Consider the following 14,372-nt stretch of genomic DNA (forward strand, 5'->3'; position numbering starts at 1 on the left):
GGAGAAAGGAAAAAGAGAAAGAGTGGGTGGAGAGAGGCGAAGAGATCGCTGCCTCTCAGCTGCAGTCGTGCGTAGAGCCAGTACCAACGTCTGTTTGTATGCTACCATGCATGGCTTCATGCACACATTCACATGCACACAAACAGTCACACAGCAACACCAAAGTGCCCCCGGTTTCTCCTTGAAAGAGCTTTGAGGTGGTCCTTTGCGCATCCTGTCACATCCATCCATCTTCAAATTTCCTCTCGGGTCCCATGCTGTCGGCTCGGTCCGTGTCGAGTGACACCGACACCACCACAATTAGCCAAACTCAACAATACTGACAGACAAATAGATTGTTGTTTGCTTTCCTGGAGACGACTGCATAGGTTTTTTTCCAGTAATTTCTGCAAAGAGATCAATCAACAAATCAAACTTTATTTGGAATGATCCACTTTATGCAGGTTTGTACTTTTCAAGCTGAGCTCTCAGAGTGCACCACCAGTTGAATGCCAGCTTCAGAGGCTTTCTCAATGTAGATGCCAGACGGATATTTGTTGAATCTTCATTGAAATAGTAAACCGAACCTGAGAAGATCACCTTTAGACATATCCATATCCATATTCAATTTTCTCACTTCCCCCTCAGTCAACAGTTACGTGACAAACAAGCTTCAGGCGATGTTTGATTGGTTGTGATTTTCTTTTTGCGCGGAAGAAAGGCAGACAGTGACAGAGAGTGAAGCGAGCTTCAAGAGGCTCACCTTTATGCTGCTCTGTCTTAACTGGAGCATGAACAAATAAATATTACTAGTGTAAATATTTACTATGAAAATTCTTCCTGAACAAGCAAGTAACAGTGAGAGAAAACTTAAGGAGCTTGAACCACAGGAGACAATAACCATATCCATGCTACATCCACTTCTTATGCGCTATTTTGCACATCATTGACTTGTAAAAATGAACTTTTTTTTTTGGTAAAGGGCTTTGAATGACTTCAATTTTGTTTTTGATTTTTAAAGACACATGTACCGAGAAGTATGAAAGGTGTGTCGTACACGGAAAGTCCTCTCTCTTTCTCTTTCTCTTTGGATTGACTGCCAACTCCCCTGCAGGCTTTTGTTTGTGTGTGTGTGTGTGTGTGTGTGTGTGTGTGTGTGTGTGTGTGTGTGTGTGTGTGTGTGTGTGTGTGTGTGTGTGTGTGTGTGTGGGGGTGTGTGTGTGTGTGTGTGTGTGTGTGTGTGTGTGTGTGTGCGTGTGCGTGCGTGTGTGTGTGTGTGTGTGTGTGTGTGTGTGTGTGTGTGTGTGTGTGTGTGTGTGTGTGTGTGTGTGTGTGTGTGTGTGTGTGTGTGTGTGCGTGTGTGCGTGCACATGTGTATTTTATGCACTGAGGGTGTGCTTGAGTCTGTAGGCAAGCGGCATGTCACGCACCCTTGTATGTTACCACGCCAGATACCCTCAGGGGTTAGTGGCATGAGGTACACACACACACACGTACACACACACACACCTACACACACACACTTAATTGCTACATATGGGTGGTGAATACCACCGAATCCCTGAGTGACACGAGGGCCTCACTCGGGATTCCTGGTAGCTCAACATATGATATTTGACTTTGCTCGTTCGGAAGTGTGGATGGGTTTTTCTGTTGAGTCATTGTGAAATGTGATGTCAAGATTTGCACTGTTAAGAGTTTAGCTTGCAACATCGCTCACTGTTTATTTATATGTTCCCCTCAACTGGTAGCCCAGGAAGTTCCACTCCCACTCGCAACGTCAAAAAAGTGCTTCGTTTTCTCTGCACCATTTGATGCTCTAAATAACTGGGGCAGATTGGAAAGAAAATGTGTTTACGTTAGAAACCAAGTTTCATTGCTTGTAGCCTGAAGTATCCACTTAATAAAGCTACAGCGAAAGTGTGAGTGGACAAGTACCTGTTTTAAAGGTCTCAAACAACGTAGGGAGTGAAATCTTCAACTATTCCCATGCAAGTTAGACTTTCTTTATTTGAAACCTGTTAAGTCTTTTTGTGTAGACCGCAACTGTTGTTAAACATGCGCACGAAAGCTAATTCTGTTAAAGTCAGACTTTAACAAGCAGACCTCGCCTTTTAATAAGGTACAGTTGAAGTAGTTCTCAGTTCTAAAGAAGATTCACAGTTTCAGATTTTGTTGAAGGACCTAATGTGAATACCAATACTTGTGATGCGCCAAGGTTTATGATCAGTCATTTTAATTTTTTTAACAATTGCAGATTATCATCAGTACTGGCATTATTGTTTTTTTTTTTAATTGTCTTATATTTGTAAGAATGTTTAAAATAAAGATATACCAAGCAACAGATAAGATGGGTCATTAAATCACAGATGTTGTTGCGTTCAAGTCAGAGTGTGTTATATAGTTGTGTAAATTTCAGTTAATCAGTAATGAGAACGTCGAACCACGTATGTAAGAAACTTGAAACAAAAGGTACATTTCATTTGTGTGGCCTAGAGGCTAGAGGAGCAGACGGGACTGGAAGTGCACGGGTTTAAAGCCCACAGATGACAGGTCGCCACTGTGGGTCCCTGAGCAAGACCACCCATCAGCTCCATGGAAAGTCTTAATGTGACTATCCACTGCAAACCTAGAAATAGGAGAAAAAGGAATTTCCCCCAAAAAAGATTGATAAAATAATAACTAGTTAAGATTTCTGTAGTTTGAATTACTAAAAATGTACCCATGAACGTGAAAGAGAAAAAAAAATCTAAACATCGAATATTTTGCAAACAGCAAAATGTGTGTAGTGTGTACATTATTTCCAAATAAAGAAAATTACCCGTTATTCTCTCATCACAACTAGTCATTTTTAGTGCCATAGTGTCACCAGGTTAACCAGTTTAACAGGTTGAAAGGAAAGCTAACAGGATAGCCTGATGTTTTTCTTTATTATCTTATGACTTGACCTAATGTTAGGCAATGCCTGAACCAGAATGAGTAAAAACGTTGTTTTATATTGAAATCCATGTTGGAGAAAGGGGCGCGGCCACGTGCAGGGCTCATGATGGACTAGAGCTGTCTGCAGAATAAAGCCTTACTTTTTAAGTCTATTTTCTGCTTTTGAGAGTGAAGAGGGATAATGCTTTACCCCCCAAAAAACAGCAGCTGATCAAACCTTTAGCCTTATTGCTATTTAATTTTTGTTTTCCATTCAAGCCTCTTTCGAGGGTCATGGATTTTTCTTCTTCTGGGAAGCAAACGTTGACACAAACTCTCTATTTATATCATATAAAGGTAATTTTGGGGAAAATTATTAAAAAGTTTACTATAACCACTTCAAATCAACCTTTTTTCCCCTTGCTCGCGATAGGTTTTTTTCTTGATGTTGCAGACGAATGTGACAGACCCGAGGACACCTGCCTGCAGTGGTGAGTCCTGCTGAGTTAATACAGGCTCTTAATGCTTTAATATTCACACTAAAGTTACATTTCCAGACTTTCCAGACCATAAAAGTCGACTGCAAACCCCCGAATGTTTCAGAATATGAAACATATGTTTTGTTTACTTGTTTTCTTTAACATGTTAATTTTGTACAGTGCTGATAAACAAACTGCATCATCATTATTATTATCATTATTATCATTTGTAGTAGTAGTTGTTGTTGTTGTTAAGTATTACCCAGACTTTGTTACCACATTATAAGGTTATATCTATTATTTTTGTACATCAGATTTTTCTTTGTAAACATTGATTTCTTCACATTAAAGTGTCCTGCCTTCAATACTGTTACAGTTATTCTTATTTTACCAAATATTCTCCTATATGTCTTCGTCATTTCAGGGTTTTTCTTTTTTCACAACACACAGCTCAGTTTAGGTGTGTGAAATATGTGTGTTTACCATGTTTGCTTCAGGTGAGAGAAAGACATTTTGAACTTGTGACACTTTAAAAAGAGTCCCTGCAGAATTGGTTCAACTCATCACTTTCACTTGTCAACTTGCTGACCTTGTCTCTCTAAATGGAGCAGACCAAACCTGAATCCATGTTGGAGGACAAGTGTCCCCTGAACTCCAGGCATTATGTCTTGTGAGTGCTGCCAGGTGAAAAAGAAAAGTCCATACTTTATCATTAGTATGAAAACACTCAGTCTGCCAATATTCGACTATACTTATTCAAGCTCATGTAAACACTTCATCATACTCTTTTAAATACTTGAGGTCATCTATTGGTCTATGACAAAGAATAAATTAGGTTTAAACAATTAGCAAACTGTCCGCAAGATAGATAGATAGATGGATAGATAGATCAACTTTATTTTATTTAAAAATTTTAAACCTCCAGTCCCTGAATAAAAGGGTGTAAAAATAAGAATAATGATTGTGGTTGGCTGCAGGCGTGCGTCTGTGTGAACTCTCTAAATTAAATGGCTCAGTCCCTCCAGAGGGTGAAATCATAACGGTAATCACTCTTTTCAGGTATTAGAATGATTTTATCACACCGTTATATATATTTCCTTTGAGGTATCCTCGCAGTTTTGTATCACCGCAAATTTTAATGCCACTTTTTGGCCTTGATCATCACAAAGCAGCAATGCGGCAGTGTGTCTTCAGCTAACTGAGCTTGATGGTTAGAATTGTTTCACACTGCAGAATATACTTTTTAACAGGATTACCTTTTTTTTTTTTTGTAGTGTCAATTTGAAATGTTAAAATCATCCCCCAAATAAAAATGCATATTGTTGTTTGTTTTCATTCAAGATTATGTTTAGATATTCAAAAGAGGAATAGGTGAAGAGATTTGGAGTATTTAAGACATTAGTTTTATATCGATCAGCAATTCACTTTTAAACAAGAGTGTCATTGAATACTTAAATTAGTTCAACTTGTTTGAGCTTACGTTACACAAAACATATTTAGATTCACTCAAGGTTTCTTTTTAAGTATTACTTTCTTTTAAAGTAACTTTTTAATAATTACTTTTGTCTATAATTACCTTGTGTATGTGTGTGTCTTATGTTTTTTTTTACAACTTAGTGCCATAGGTGAAAATTGCCAGCAGTGAAATTGTCATTGCTAGTTTAATGTAAAATTTCCACTTATAACTGACTTTTTAATGATTTATTAAGGCCTGTGCTTAAAGTTGTTTATGATTGTACTGTGAATGTTCATACTAACACATCACAACTCACATATGAATCTATATTTATTTAAAGAGTATTATTTCTGTGTAGAAAACTATCCGTATTTTAGTTTTTTGTGGAACTCAAAACAGCTACAAGGGAAATGAATATTATGCCATTGAAAGGTCTTCAGTTTCATTCTTCAAGCTAAGTAGAGAAACCAAAACTTTAAATGTAGATCAGTGTGAGAGTGGAAAAACTCAAATCTTTTCTTCTCTTTGTTAATGTTTTCACACCTTGTGTTATCTCCCACACTCACTCTTTCATCCAGCCTGGAATCGGGACTGAGAGCACCGCTGGGATTGTCATGCAGAGTGCTCTCTGCATCGCACACAGACTCCTACATATGCACATCAGTTTCACTCCAGCCAGGGAGGGGTTAATGACTCTACACCTGTCCTATCACCTGTTTCAGAGCTCTAAGCCAATGGGAGGGGAGAGGGTGACTTCTCACCCTTATAAAATAAATCTGGGCCCAGTCCAGGCAGAATCACAACACCTGACTCATTTACGTGTCACTACTGTTCCAGTGAAGAGTTACAATCATAGAAAACCTGTTCGGGCTTACTTCGACTGGAGACATGACCAAAGAGACTGAGTGAGTATGAAGGAGTTATCTTTCTAGGTGCATTTGTGTTTTCATATTATTATGGCTAAGAAAGTGTTTTTCAAATTGCGTTTTCATCTTCTACCTCAAAAACATGTGGGATTAGTTTTAGTGTAATACAGTAAATGCATATAAGGTTCCTGTTGGGGGAGAGGCGTAAACCCTCCCCTCATTCATTTTTGCAATGGGACCCCCATGTGAAAAACCCCTGTTATTTAAAGGGGGTGTTTAACAGGAGAAATCGATATGGATAGTTTTAACGAGCGCACACACAGACACACACACCACATCGGGTCTGCAGTTGTTGTGGGTCTATTTGGGCCTGTGTTGTCACCAACCTAGGGGCCACATCGCACAAAGGGACACCGGGAAATGAGAATCTCCTCTTGAGGTGTTAGACAGACACAGAAAGCAATGACAGCATGTAATGCATTGAGTTACATAATGGTGAAACCCAATACGCGGACCCACTCTCACAACTCTGTGTGTCTGCGTAGAAACAAATGCTCTCAGCTGCTTTTAGTGGGAATATGGAATGTTTGATTTTTTTCTGTTGCTGTTGAGGTGTGCAAAGGTGTACAAGAGATTTTTTTTTTCTTTCAGGATTTCTAATCCAGCTGAAAATATAGATGTTTCTGAATGAGTGTCAACAAGTAAAACTGCACATTTTTAATGTACAAATCCAATTTCTGTAGTACTTCAATGATATAAAGTGTTGTGCTAATCCTTGTGGGAAATCTTTTCCCTTTGCTTTGGTTCTGCTGTGGCCGTGAGCGCCTGTTGTCTTTACCTCCTGTCAGCACATTTGATTAGCTGTTTATCCAGGCTAAACTACATCTATTTGTTCATTAGCTACTTAAAACAAACTGAAAGCGGGATGTTTACTCCCCAATGTTACCGTGAGTCTTTCCAAACAAATCCAATCCTCACAATCTCAAGCTGAGTTTCTTTTGTTTGGTTTTTTTTTCATGAATGAAATTGAAAACTAAAGCTTACTTTAGTGATGCTTTGTGGGTTTGAGTTTACTAAGAAAAGTCAAGTAATTTTGTTTTGAGATCTCTGCAAATACAAGAGTTTGTACAGAGATTCCAGAATGCGGTTCCTTTTTCTTTTGCAACACTGGAAACCACAAAACATTATGTGTGTATATGTGCATGTCTAGGGGAGGCTTCTGACACCAGTGCTTTAGAGAGATGTTGCTCAGCTCTGCGGTTTTGCAATCGAAACCTTCCATGCTGTGGGGCGAGTATCTGCAGTGCTCTGAGGCTCAGGTCCTGCAGCACCGAAAGCTTAAACTTAGTGCTGCTTTGAAAGCAAAGTGTATTAAACCATTAATAATGATGTCATACAAACAATCCTATGCCTGTGTTTTCTTTTTTTGCGTTTTGTTTTAACTGTTGGTTTTAAGTTGCTTGTCACTTTAAATTTCATAATTTCTCCTGAACACTTTGTTATTTCTACTGTTAGGACTCTGGGACTGGTCTGTCAGAGTGAGAACTTCAACTACAACCTTTACTCAAACTATTTGATGGACTCCTGGTCCTGCCTGGACAGCTCTGTCCCCGAGCCGAACCACACTAAAAGCAGACTGCACCCAGGAGACGACCTCGCTGCCCTAACGGTGCTTTATGAGCAATGCAAGGTAGATCGTGTTGGAATAATACTTACAAAGTACTTATCAAAGCAAACTAAATTCCAGATTTGTTTTAAAGTTTCTACCCTGTTCACATTTTTCTCTTTTTGTGATGTTTTTTTGTTTTTTTTTGTTTTTTTTAGAGCCAAAGGGAGCAGAAACTTGCTTCCTGCAATCGCACTGGCAACTTGTACAAACCAACAGAGAGGTAAGCCTGTCATCAGAACTTTTAGGGCTACTTGAGGGAAATGTATTTGTTGAACAGTTGAAATTTATTTAGTGTTTCGTTTTTTTTTCTGCACATCGAGAGTAAAATTCATGCCCTTAAAATTCATAGCAGTATTATTATTTTTTGTTTAACATAATTTTCCGTGATAGGTGATAAAGAGATTAGAGGAATGAATGACATGTTCTTGGATATTATTATTTTTGTTTCCTCGATTTTCCTCCACTGCCTTGTTGAGTTCAGCAACAGGAAGATTTTTTTTATTTTTTTCCTGTTTTCTACCTCCACCTCTTGTTAGGTGAAAGGCCATTGTCGGGGTGTAATGTTGTCCCCTCAAACATTTTAGCACACAAACTCAAACACAGAGAGGAAACAAGATGGATTAGGAAACAAATAGTTCCCACCCAGAGAGGTCGTGTCTTTTTGTGTGCACTGAGGCGCTTTTACTGATTGTCGGAAATTTGCATAAGGCTTCTGTTACAGTTGGAAGACACACCACGATCAGCCACTTCGAGGTTGTTTGTTTTCCTGCTCTGGTGATACCTGATTTATGAAGATGTTCTCTTGTAATAAAGGTTCCCTCACTTCCCCTTTTAGGAGTCTGGCCAACACCGAGACGTCGTCCAATGTCATGAAGATTCACCCTGAGGCCATCCCCACCTCTAATCATCAGGAGGTTTTGTTATCAAAGCAGACCATCTCCCTGGCCCCCACCTCTGACTCGTATGCTACTCTGACCAGTGTGGTCCAAGACCCTTTTGACAAGCCGGAGCTCAGCAGTATCTTCGACCTGCTGCAGAAGTGGCCAGACACTGGCGCTTTCCCAGACCCCAGCACAGAGGTAAGCCGAGTGTCATTATTTGAAAGTTGAGCCCTGTTTCCTGGGCAGCTCGTCTGCCTTTCAGCCTCTCCCTTTCCTTGCACTAATCCATATCCTTGTGTGGATGTCAGACTCTCCCCTACAGTGATCCATTCCCTGAAAACACATCCAGCTCTGTCTACTCTGGCTCCTACACTAACTCCCCGACGGAGAGAATCAGGAGTGAGTTCCAGTTTTCCCTGGGAGCTCCTGCGGCGTCCTCCTGCAGGTCTGAGCTGCCCATGGTGTACCTGAACAAGGGCCAATTCTACCCAATCAGTCTCCAAGGCGTGGACAGCAGTGCCTGCCTCACTGCCACCAAAGTCAAAGTGAGTCATCTTTACATTGTGTCAAAAATGATCCTCCAGTTGAATTTTTTTTTGCAAGAAAAGAGGGACTCCTGTTGAATCTTTTCCTTCAGGCTTTTTACTTTTCCTGCACCCATTAATATAACAATTCTTTGCGTGCCACCAAACCAACCCTTCCCAAATAGGCATCCGTCCCTCCCTTGGAACCAGCTCCTTCAGTGACTAATTCAGTGTTGACACCCTGCACACTGGGCTGGCACCTTTTAAAATGACACTGTCCTGCCCTGCGTAATTTATTCCTCTGGCAATGTAATGAGGCCAGAGAGCAGAAGAGCTCAACTCGGCTGCATTTGTCTAATGTGACACAAACTGAGTGGGTAGAGTCAAAAGAAAGGGCAGGGAGGAGGTGGTTAGCAGCCCTTTGTCAAACGAATCAGAGGATAAGAATATAGACAAACACGTGCCGACTCCCGGCAAATAACCGATGACACTATTGCAGAAAAGAAGGATTTGGCGTGATGAATGAAACTGACAATCTTAAAAAAAGAGTTTCTCATTCTCGGAAAGCCAGTCGGGTGTATAGGTTTACGTACACACTTACACAACTGGACCTAACTACTTGTTTTTCTGTCGCTCTTCTTCAGACGGTGGTGATGGCTGTCTTTGAGAATGACAAGACCCCAGAACAGCAACTCCGCTTCTGGAATCACTGGCATGGACGTCAGCCGACCGTCAAGCAAAGGGTCATTGACATTGGTATGTTCCCCGCTCAGAAAAAAGGAAAAAAAAAAAAATCCATGCAATGTCCGTGTTCTAATGCACACCGAGGATAGAATAAAAAGTCGTCTGGATGACTGAGAGGTCAATCATTGAGAGCATCATTAACATTATATAATTAGAAATCTAATACCATTTTTAATGATGGAAAAAAAATGAAATGGCCTTTGCTTTTCTGTCGTTGATTATTTTTTCTCTTTCTCTCTTTTGAATAGCGGACTACAAAGAAGTGTTCAGTGGCATCAGCAACATAGAAGAGGTTGCCTTCAATGCTCTGTCTTTTGTGTGGAACCCAAATGAAGAGGCCAAGGTAATCTTTTATACAGAGACATTTGCACACATATAGCCCTCATATGAAAAAGATCAGACTTTTATGTAACACCTTGTTGTATAAGGCCGCTTTCTAAAGGGCAAAATGCAGAACTTTTGAAGGAAAAATAGTGGAAAGGTACAAAAGGTAGGTGGAAATAGAAGGAGTGGCAGCATAGGCAGGAATCCTAGAAATGTGTTTGGCCTGGAGGCTCTTGTCACTACAGCATGCAAAAGCCACAAACAACTGAAGCGAGGTGGCCTAAAGTCGCTCAGGGCGAGGCCACTGAACCTGCTGGGGATCGAGAGAAGCAAAAAGAGGGGGGGCCCTGATTGGGAAGGTGAAAGTAAAAGTAGAAAGGGCAGCGGTGTTTTCAGTTTTTAAATATTTCAACTTCAATGGGCCCATCCATTAATTTGTCATTGCTGTAACACATTAACAATATATTAAGAGTCAATGTCCAGATTACAAACTCAAGACTGATTTGTACTCTCTTATTCCTCCAGGTGTTCATTGGCATCAACTCCCTGAGCACCGACTTCTCTGCTCAAAAAGGAGTTAAAGGTCTGCCTCTAAACCTCCAGATTGACACCTACGACATCAGTTCAGGAAACAATCAGCTGATACACAGAGCCGCCTGCCAGATCAAGATTTTCTGCGATAAGGTACATCACTTTACCTAATGCAAATTATGACTCGGGCAACCGCATTGAGGCGTTTCATTAAGTCCACGTTGTTTATATGTCACTTTGTGCATTTAGGGTGCAGAGAGAAAAATGCGAGACGAGGAGAGGAAGAGATCCAAGAGGAGGGGAAAGGACACACATGATGCCAACAGTGAGTACTACTGATAAGAGAGATGCTCCCAAATACATTAACTAACCGTGATCAGTCTAACAGCATTTATCTTCCCACTTTGCTTCTAGCCAAGAAGTCCTTAGCGAATAGCTCCCTCAACAATGAGTTTACCCTCTTGCAAACCATGGATGACCACATGACCCAGCCAGTCTTCTTCATCCCGGACACGCACCTCTCCGGTATACAGCGCATGGTAGGTCCCCTTTTAACCGTGCTCCTCTCCTCTCCTCTATAATGAATCATCTTTCTGACCTATGTATCCCTGCAGGCAATAGGATAGGCACGAGCGAGGCAGGAAAAAAGTGTGGGAAAGTATGCGGTGGGGAAAGTATGCGGTGGGAAAAGTGGGCTGGGAACCTGGGGGTTGATTGACTGCAGCGAAAGTGAGGCAAAACACAGCCATGAGATCAAATGAGTTAATTGGAGTCGAAACCAGGCGCAAGTGCAAGCCTCTGCAGCTACTGACACCGGGATTAGTTTATAGGGGCTCACACGAAAACATGAACGCTCACACCTGGCGCAACAGGACTCACACCTGATACACAGCGTGCCACCATCCTGTTCTCCATTTTCAATCAGACACTCTCGCGTCAACAACACAGTGCGAGTGCTGTTCAGACATGCCAGTTTTCCCACACCACCGAGTTAGAGGGGCATGTGTGAGAATGAATGGCAACGAGTCATTTGCTTGAGAAACCAAGGTGAACAATCTATAACCCAGTAAGTACAAAGTGTGCTTTGCATCACTCTTTGTATTTGAGTGATAAAGGCAGAAACCGCCATCGATTGGATGGCACGATTAAGCGCAGGATGGGTCCTATCTGTGTCTTTACATCAGTGTACACGCTTATGTGGCTCTCTAAGAAGTTATGGGAAATGCGGTCTTGCGTTGATAACATTCCATCTTCTGTTTTGACTGACAGTGGTGGGAAGTGGCACGTTCAGCATTGTCTCTGTAAAGTTTTGTCTAATCAGATTTCTGCTAATCGCTTCTGTTTCTGTGTCTTTAGGTCATTCCAACCGACGATGGCGAAACCAGGAGTTCTCTGAAGAGGCTGTATCAGGACAGAGACCAGAGCAGCTCCCCACCCAACAAACAAGCCCGCAGAGAAGACCCTCAAAGAGGTACACAGAAAAGTACACTGCTGTAATAATTCCTTCTAGAAAGAGACAATGACAATGTTGTCTTTGAGACTAAGTGTTTTTTGTTTGTTTTATTTCCTCACTTTTTTAGTTCTGCTGTACGTAAGGACAGGCTCTGAAGAGGTGTTTGATGCGCTCATGCTCAGCTCGCCAACACTCTCCGGCCTACGAGAGGCTGTAAGTGTCACCTGATTACTTCAAATGCATTCTCGAGATAGTGAACGTGATTAGTGGGGATCAACACTATCATCACTTCTCGTTTTGTTGTTTTTTGAGTGCATCCGCTGTCTCTTGTCCCTGAAGTATCGTATTTCTCTAAGCAGATCGTGCTAACTGTCATCTTGTATTCCTTTCCTTCCTCAGATTTCAGAAAAGTACGGTATGCAAAAAGACACCATTGGGAAAATCTACAAAAAATGCAAGAGAGGGTGAGTTTCCTATTGTGTTTTTATTTGGGGGGGGGGGGGGGGGGGGGGATTGGCACATTTGTCGTACAAGCGGCTTTACACATGTTGAATGGAAGAAATCCATGTGACACAGACAGTGAAAAAGAAAATGGGCACTTAGTTGGTGGTTTTAATCTCATTCTCCTCTAAGGAAGCGCAGGTTGACAGACCGGGTAGGTAGGTTAGTTGGCCCAGCCTTCAGGAATGTTTTAATTGCAGCTCCTCCACAAAATAAGATACGACTGAAAGAGGATGGAAAGATTTCATAAGTCCTGCAGCTGAGTCACTGGCGATTGTTGTGCTGATTTACATTTTCGTAGCCTCATCACATGAAAGATCCCTCACATGATAAAAGGCTTCTAACTGCAACATAAGGACAGTCACACAGAGTAATAAATTGTGCTTCATAAAGTTTTGATGAGTTAATGAGAGCTGCATGGGAAAATGGCTCCTCCGCTTTAAAATTTAATGAAATAACACTCAACTGACAAAGATCTACAAGTAATATAATTCAGTGTTTTGTAGCCAACTGTTTTATTCCAAAAAGGAGAAGGCAAACAGGAGCTTGATGAAGTTTTCAGGCCGACGATGACTTGTGTCACCCCCTAATAACAGGGTGATCACAGCGACTTTCTTGAAACCTCTCGACTGATTCCGAAACACCTTTTGTGATTTTCCTTCCTGCTATCTGTGCAGAAGGAGCAGCCAAGCCAACAGGTTTGGTTACATTCTCCCCGCAGTTTCCTCCCTCCTCTTTTGCTCTTGTCTTCAATCAGCCCTGTCCCTGAAGGCAGAATGCATGACTCTGTGGCTGGTTCAGTCATTAAAGACTTTAAAGATCTAAAGGTTGATGTTAGTGTTGGAAAGAAGAAAACAGTGAACAGATTTATTGCTCTTGTTGATGAGGGTGACGTAAAGGCCCCATGTTTTTCACCCGAGGACTGCGTTCAAAACCAGTGGCGTGCTCCATCAAAAATCTAAATAAGAGCACAACTCATCGAGACCCAATTTGCATATTTTGGGATGTCGCCTATGATCAGGTTGCTGTTGTTGAACTTGTCTCACGGGTACTTAAACCTTTTTTTTTTTTTTTTTCCCTGTCCCTGTCTCACCCTCAGGATCTTCGTCAATATGGATGACAACATCATCGAGCACTACACCAACCTTTCAGCCTTCCTCATCGATGTGTCCGAGGTTCCCTCTGGTCAGTTCCAGGTCACTCTCGTTGAAGTATGAGAACGTGCCAGTCACCTGCCCCTCTGAAGGATGGACCTGTATAGTTGCCAGTTGATCTGTAAAAGCACTGCCTGATGGGAGTCGAAGTAAGCTATCAATTGATCAAGACAAAACAAAGACTCCACTGAATGGACCTCTCCTGTTTTTCTCATTTCTAATGTAAATACAATCCTTTTCGGTTCTTCAGCTTTTGTCAGAATAATTAAATTGTCTGTAAATATTTATTGTAAATAGATCTTAATATAACAGTGTTTTTTTTGGTTTTCTAAAATAGCCATGTGCATGTTGCAATCAATTTTTTTACATTTTTTTTTTTATGTATTTCAAATTTTCAAACATCTTTTTTTAAAAGAAAAGTTGCTGTTCTTGTTGCTTTCAGTGTACTCATCATTTCTTCTACAATGGTGCATTTTCTTACCCTCAATTTACTAATCCTGTTTTTTTTTTTAACTGCCAAAAGTATATTCTTTTAGGTTCCTCTTAGTTTCATGACTAAAATATCCCAAGTGCCGGATTAAATTCAGAGCCTATAGTCAGACATTTCCACCCATAAAACCACACAAAATGTAGTATTGGCCATCATTTTTGCCCAAAGCTGTGGACATTTCCTGACTGCGCGGTGTAACCACAGAGCTTTGCAAGAAACCAGTTCAAGCCCTCTAAAACCTGAAACCAACTAGGGGACTTTGAATAGTATGCATGTGTAAAAAAAAACAAAAAACTTTCGCATTTCAAAACAAATCTGTAACCTGTATTACTCAAATGTTGTTTTGTATGAAAATGAATAAAATACATTTAATAATAGATTTTGAGTCTGTTTCAGTTATTA

General features: G+C 40.9%; 1 protein-coding gene across 1 annotated transcript; it reads left to right on the forward strand.

The window, feature by feature from the left end:
• The first annotated feature begins 5,626 nt into the window (after positions 1–5,626).
• On the forward strand, positions 5,627–14,340 carry grhl3 (grainyhead-like transcription factor 3). Its single transcript, XM_080479523.1, has 14 exons — positions 5,627–5,738; positions 7,215–7,389; positions 7,524–7,588; positions 8,204–8,447; positions 8,558–8,794; positions 9,418–9,529; positions 9,766–9,860; positions 10,367–10,525; positions 10,622–10,697; positions 10,787–10,911; positions 11,729–11,843; positions 11,953–12,038; positions 12,225–12,289; positions 13,426–14,340. Exons 1-14 carry the CDS (start codon positions 5,722–5,724, stop codon positions 13,541–13,543), a joined length of 1,689 nt encoding a protein of 562 aa, XP_080335649.1. The 5' UTR covers positions 5,627–5,721; the 3' UTR covers positions 13,544–14,340.
• Positions 14,341–14,372: the final 32 nt, after the last annotated feature.

Source organism: Lipophrys pholis, assembly GCF_963383615.2.
Source record: "Lipophrys pholis genome assembly, chromosome: 14".
In the NCBI taxonomy this organism is placed as follows: Eukaryota; Metazoa; Chordata; class Actinopteri; order Blenniiformes; family Blenniidae; genus Lipophrys; species Lipophrys pholis.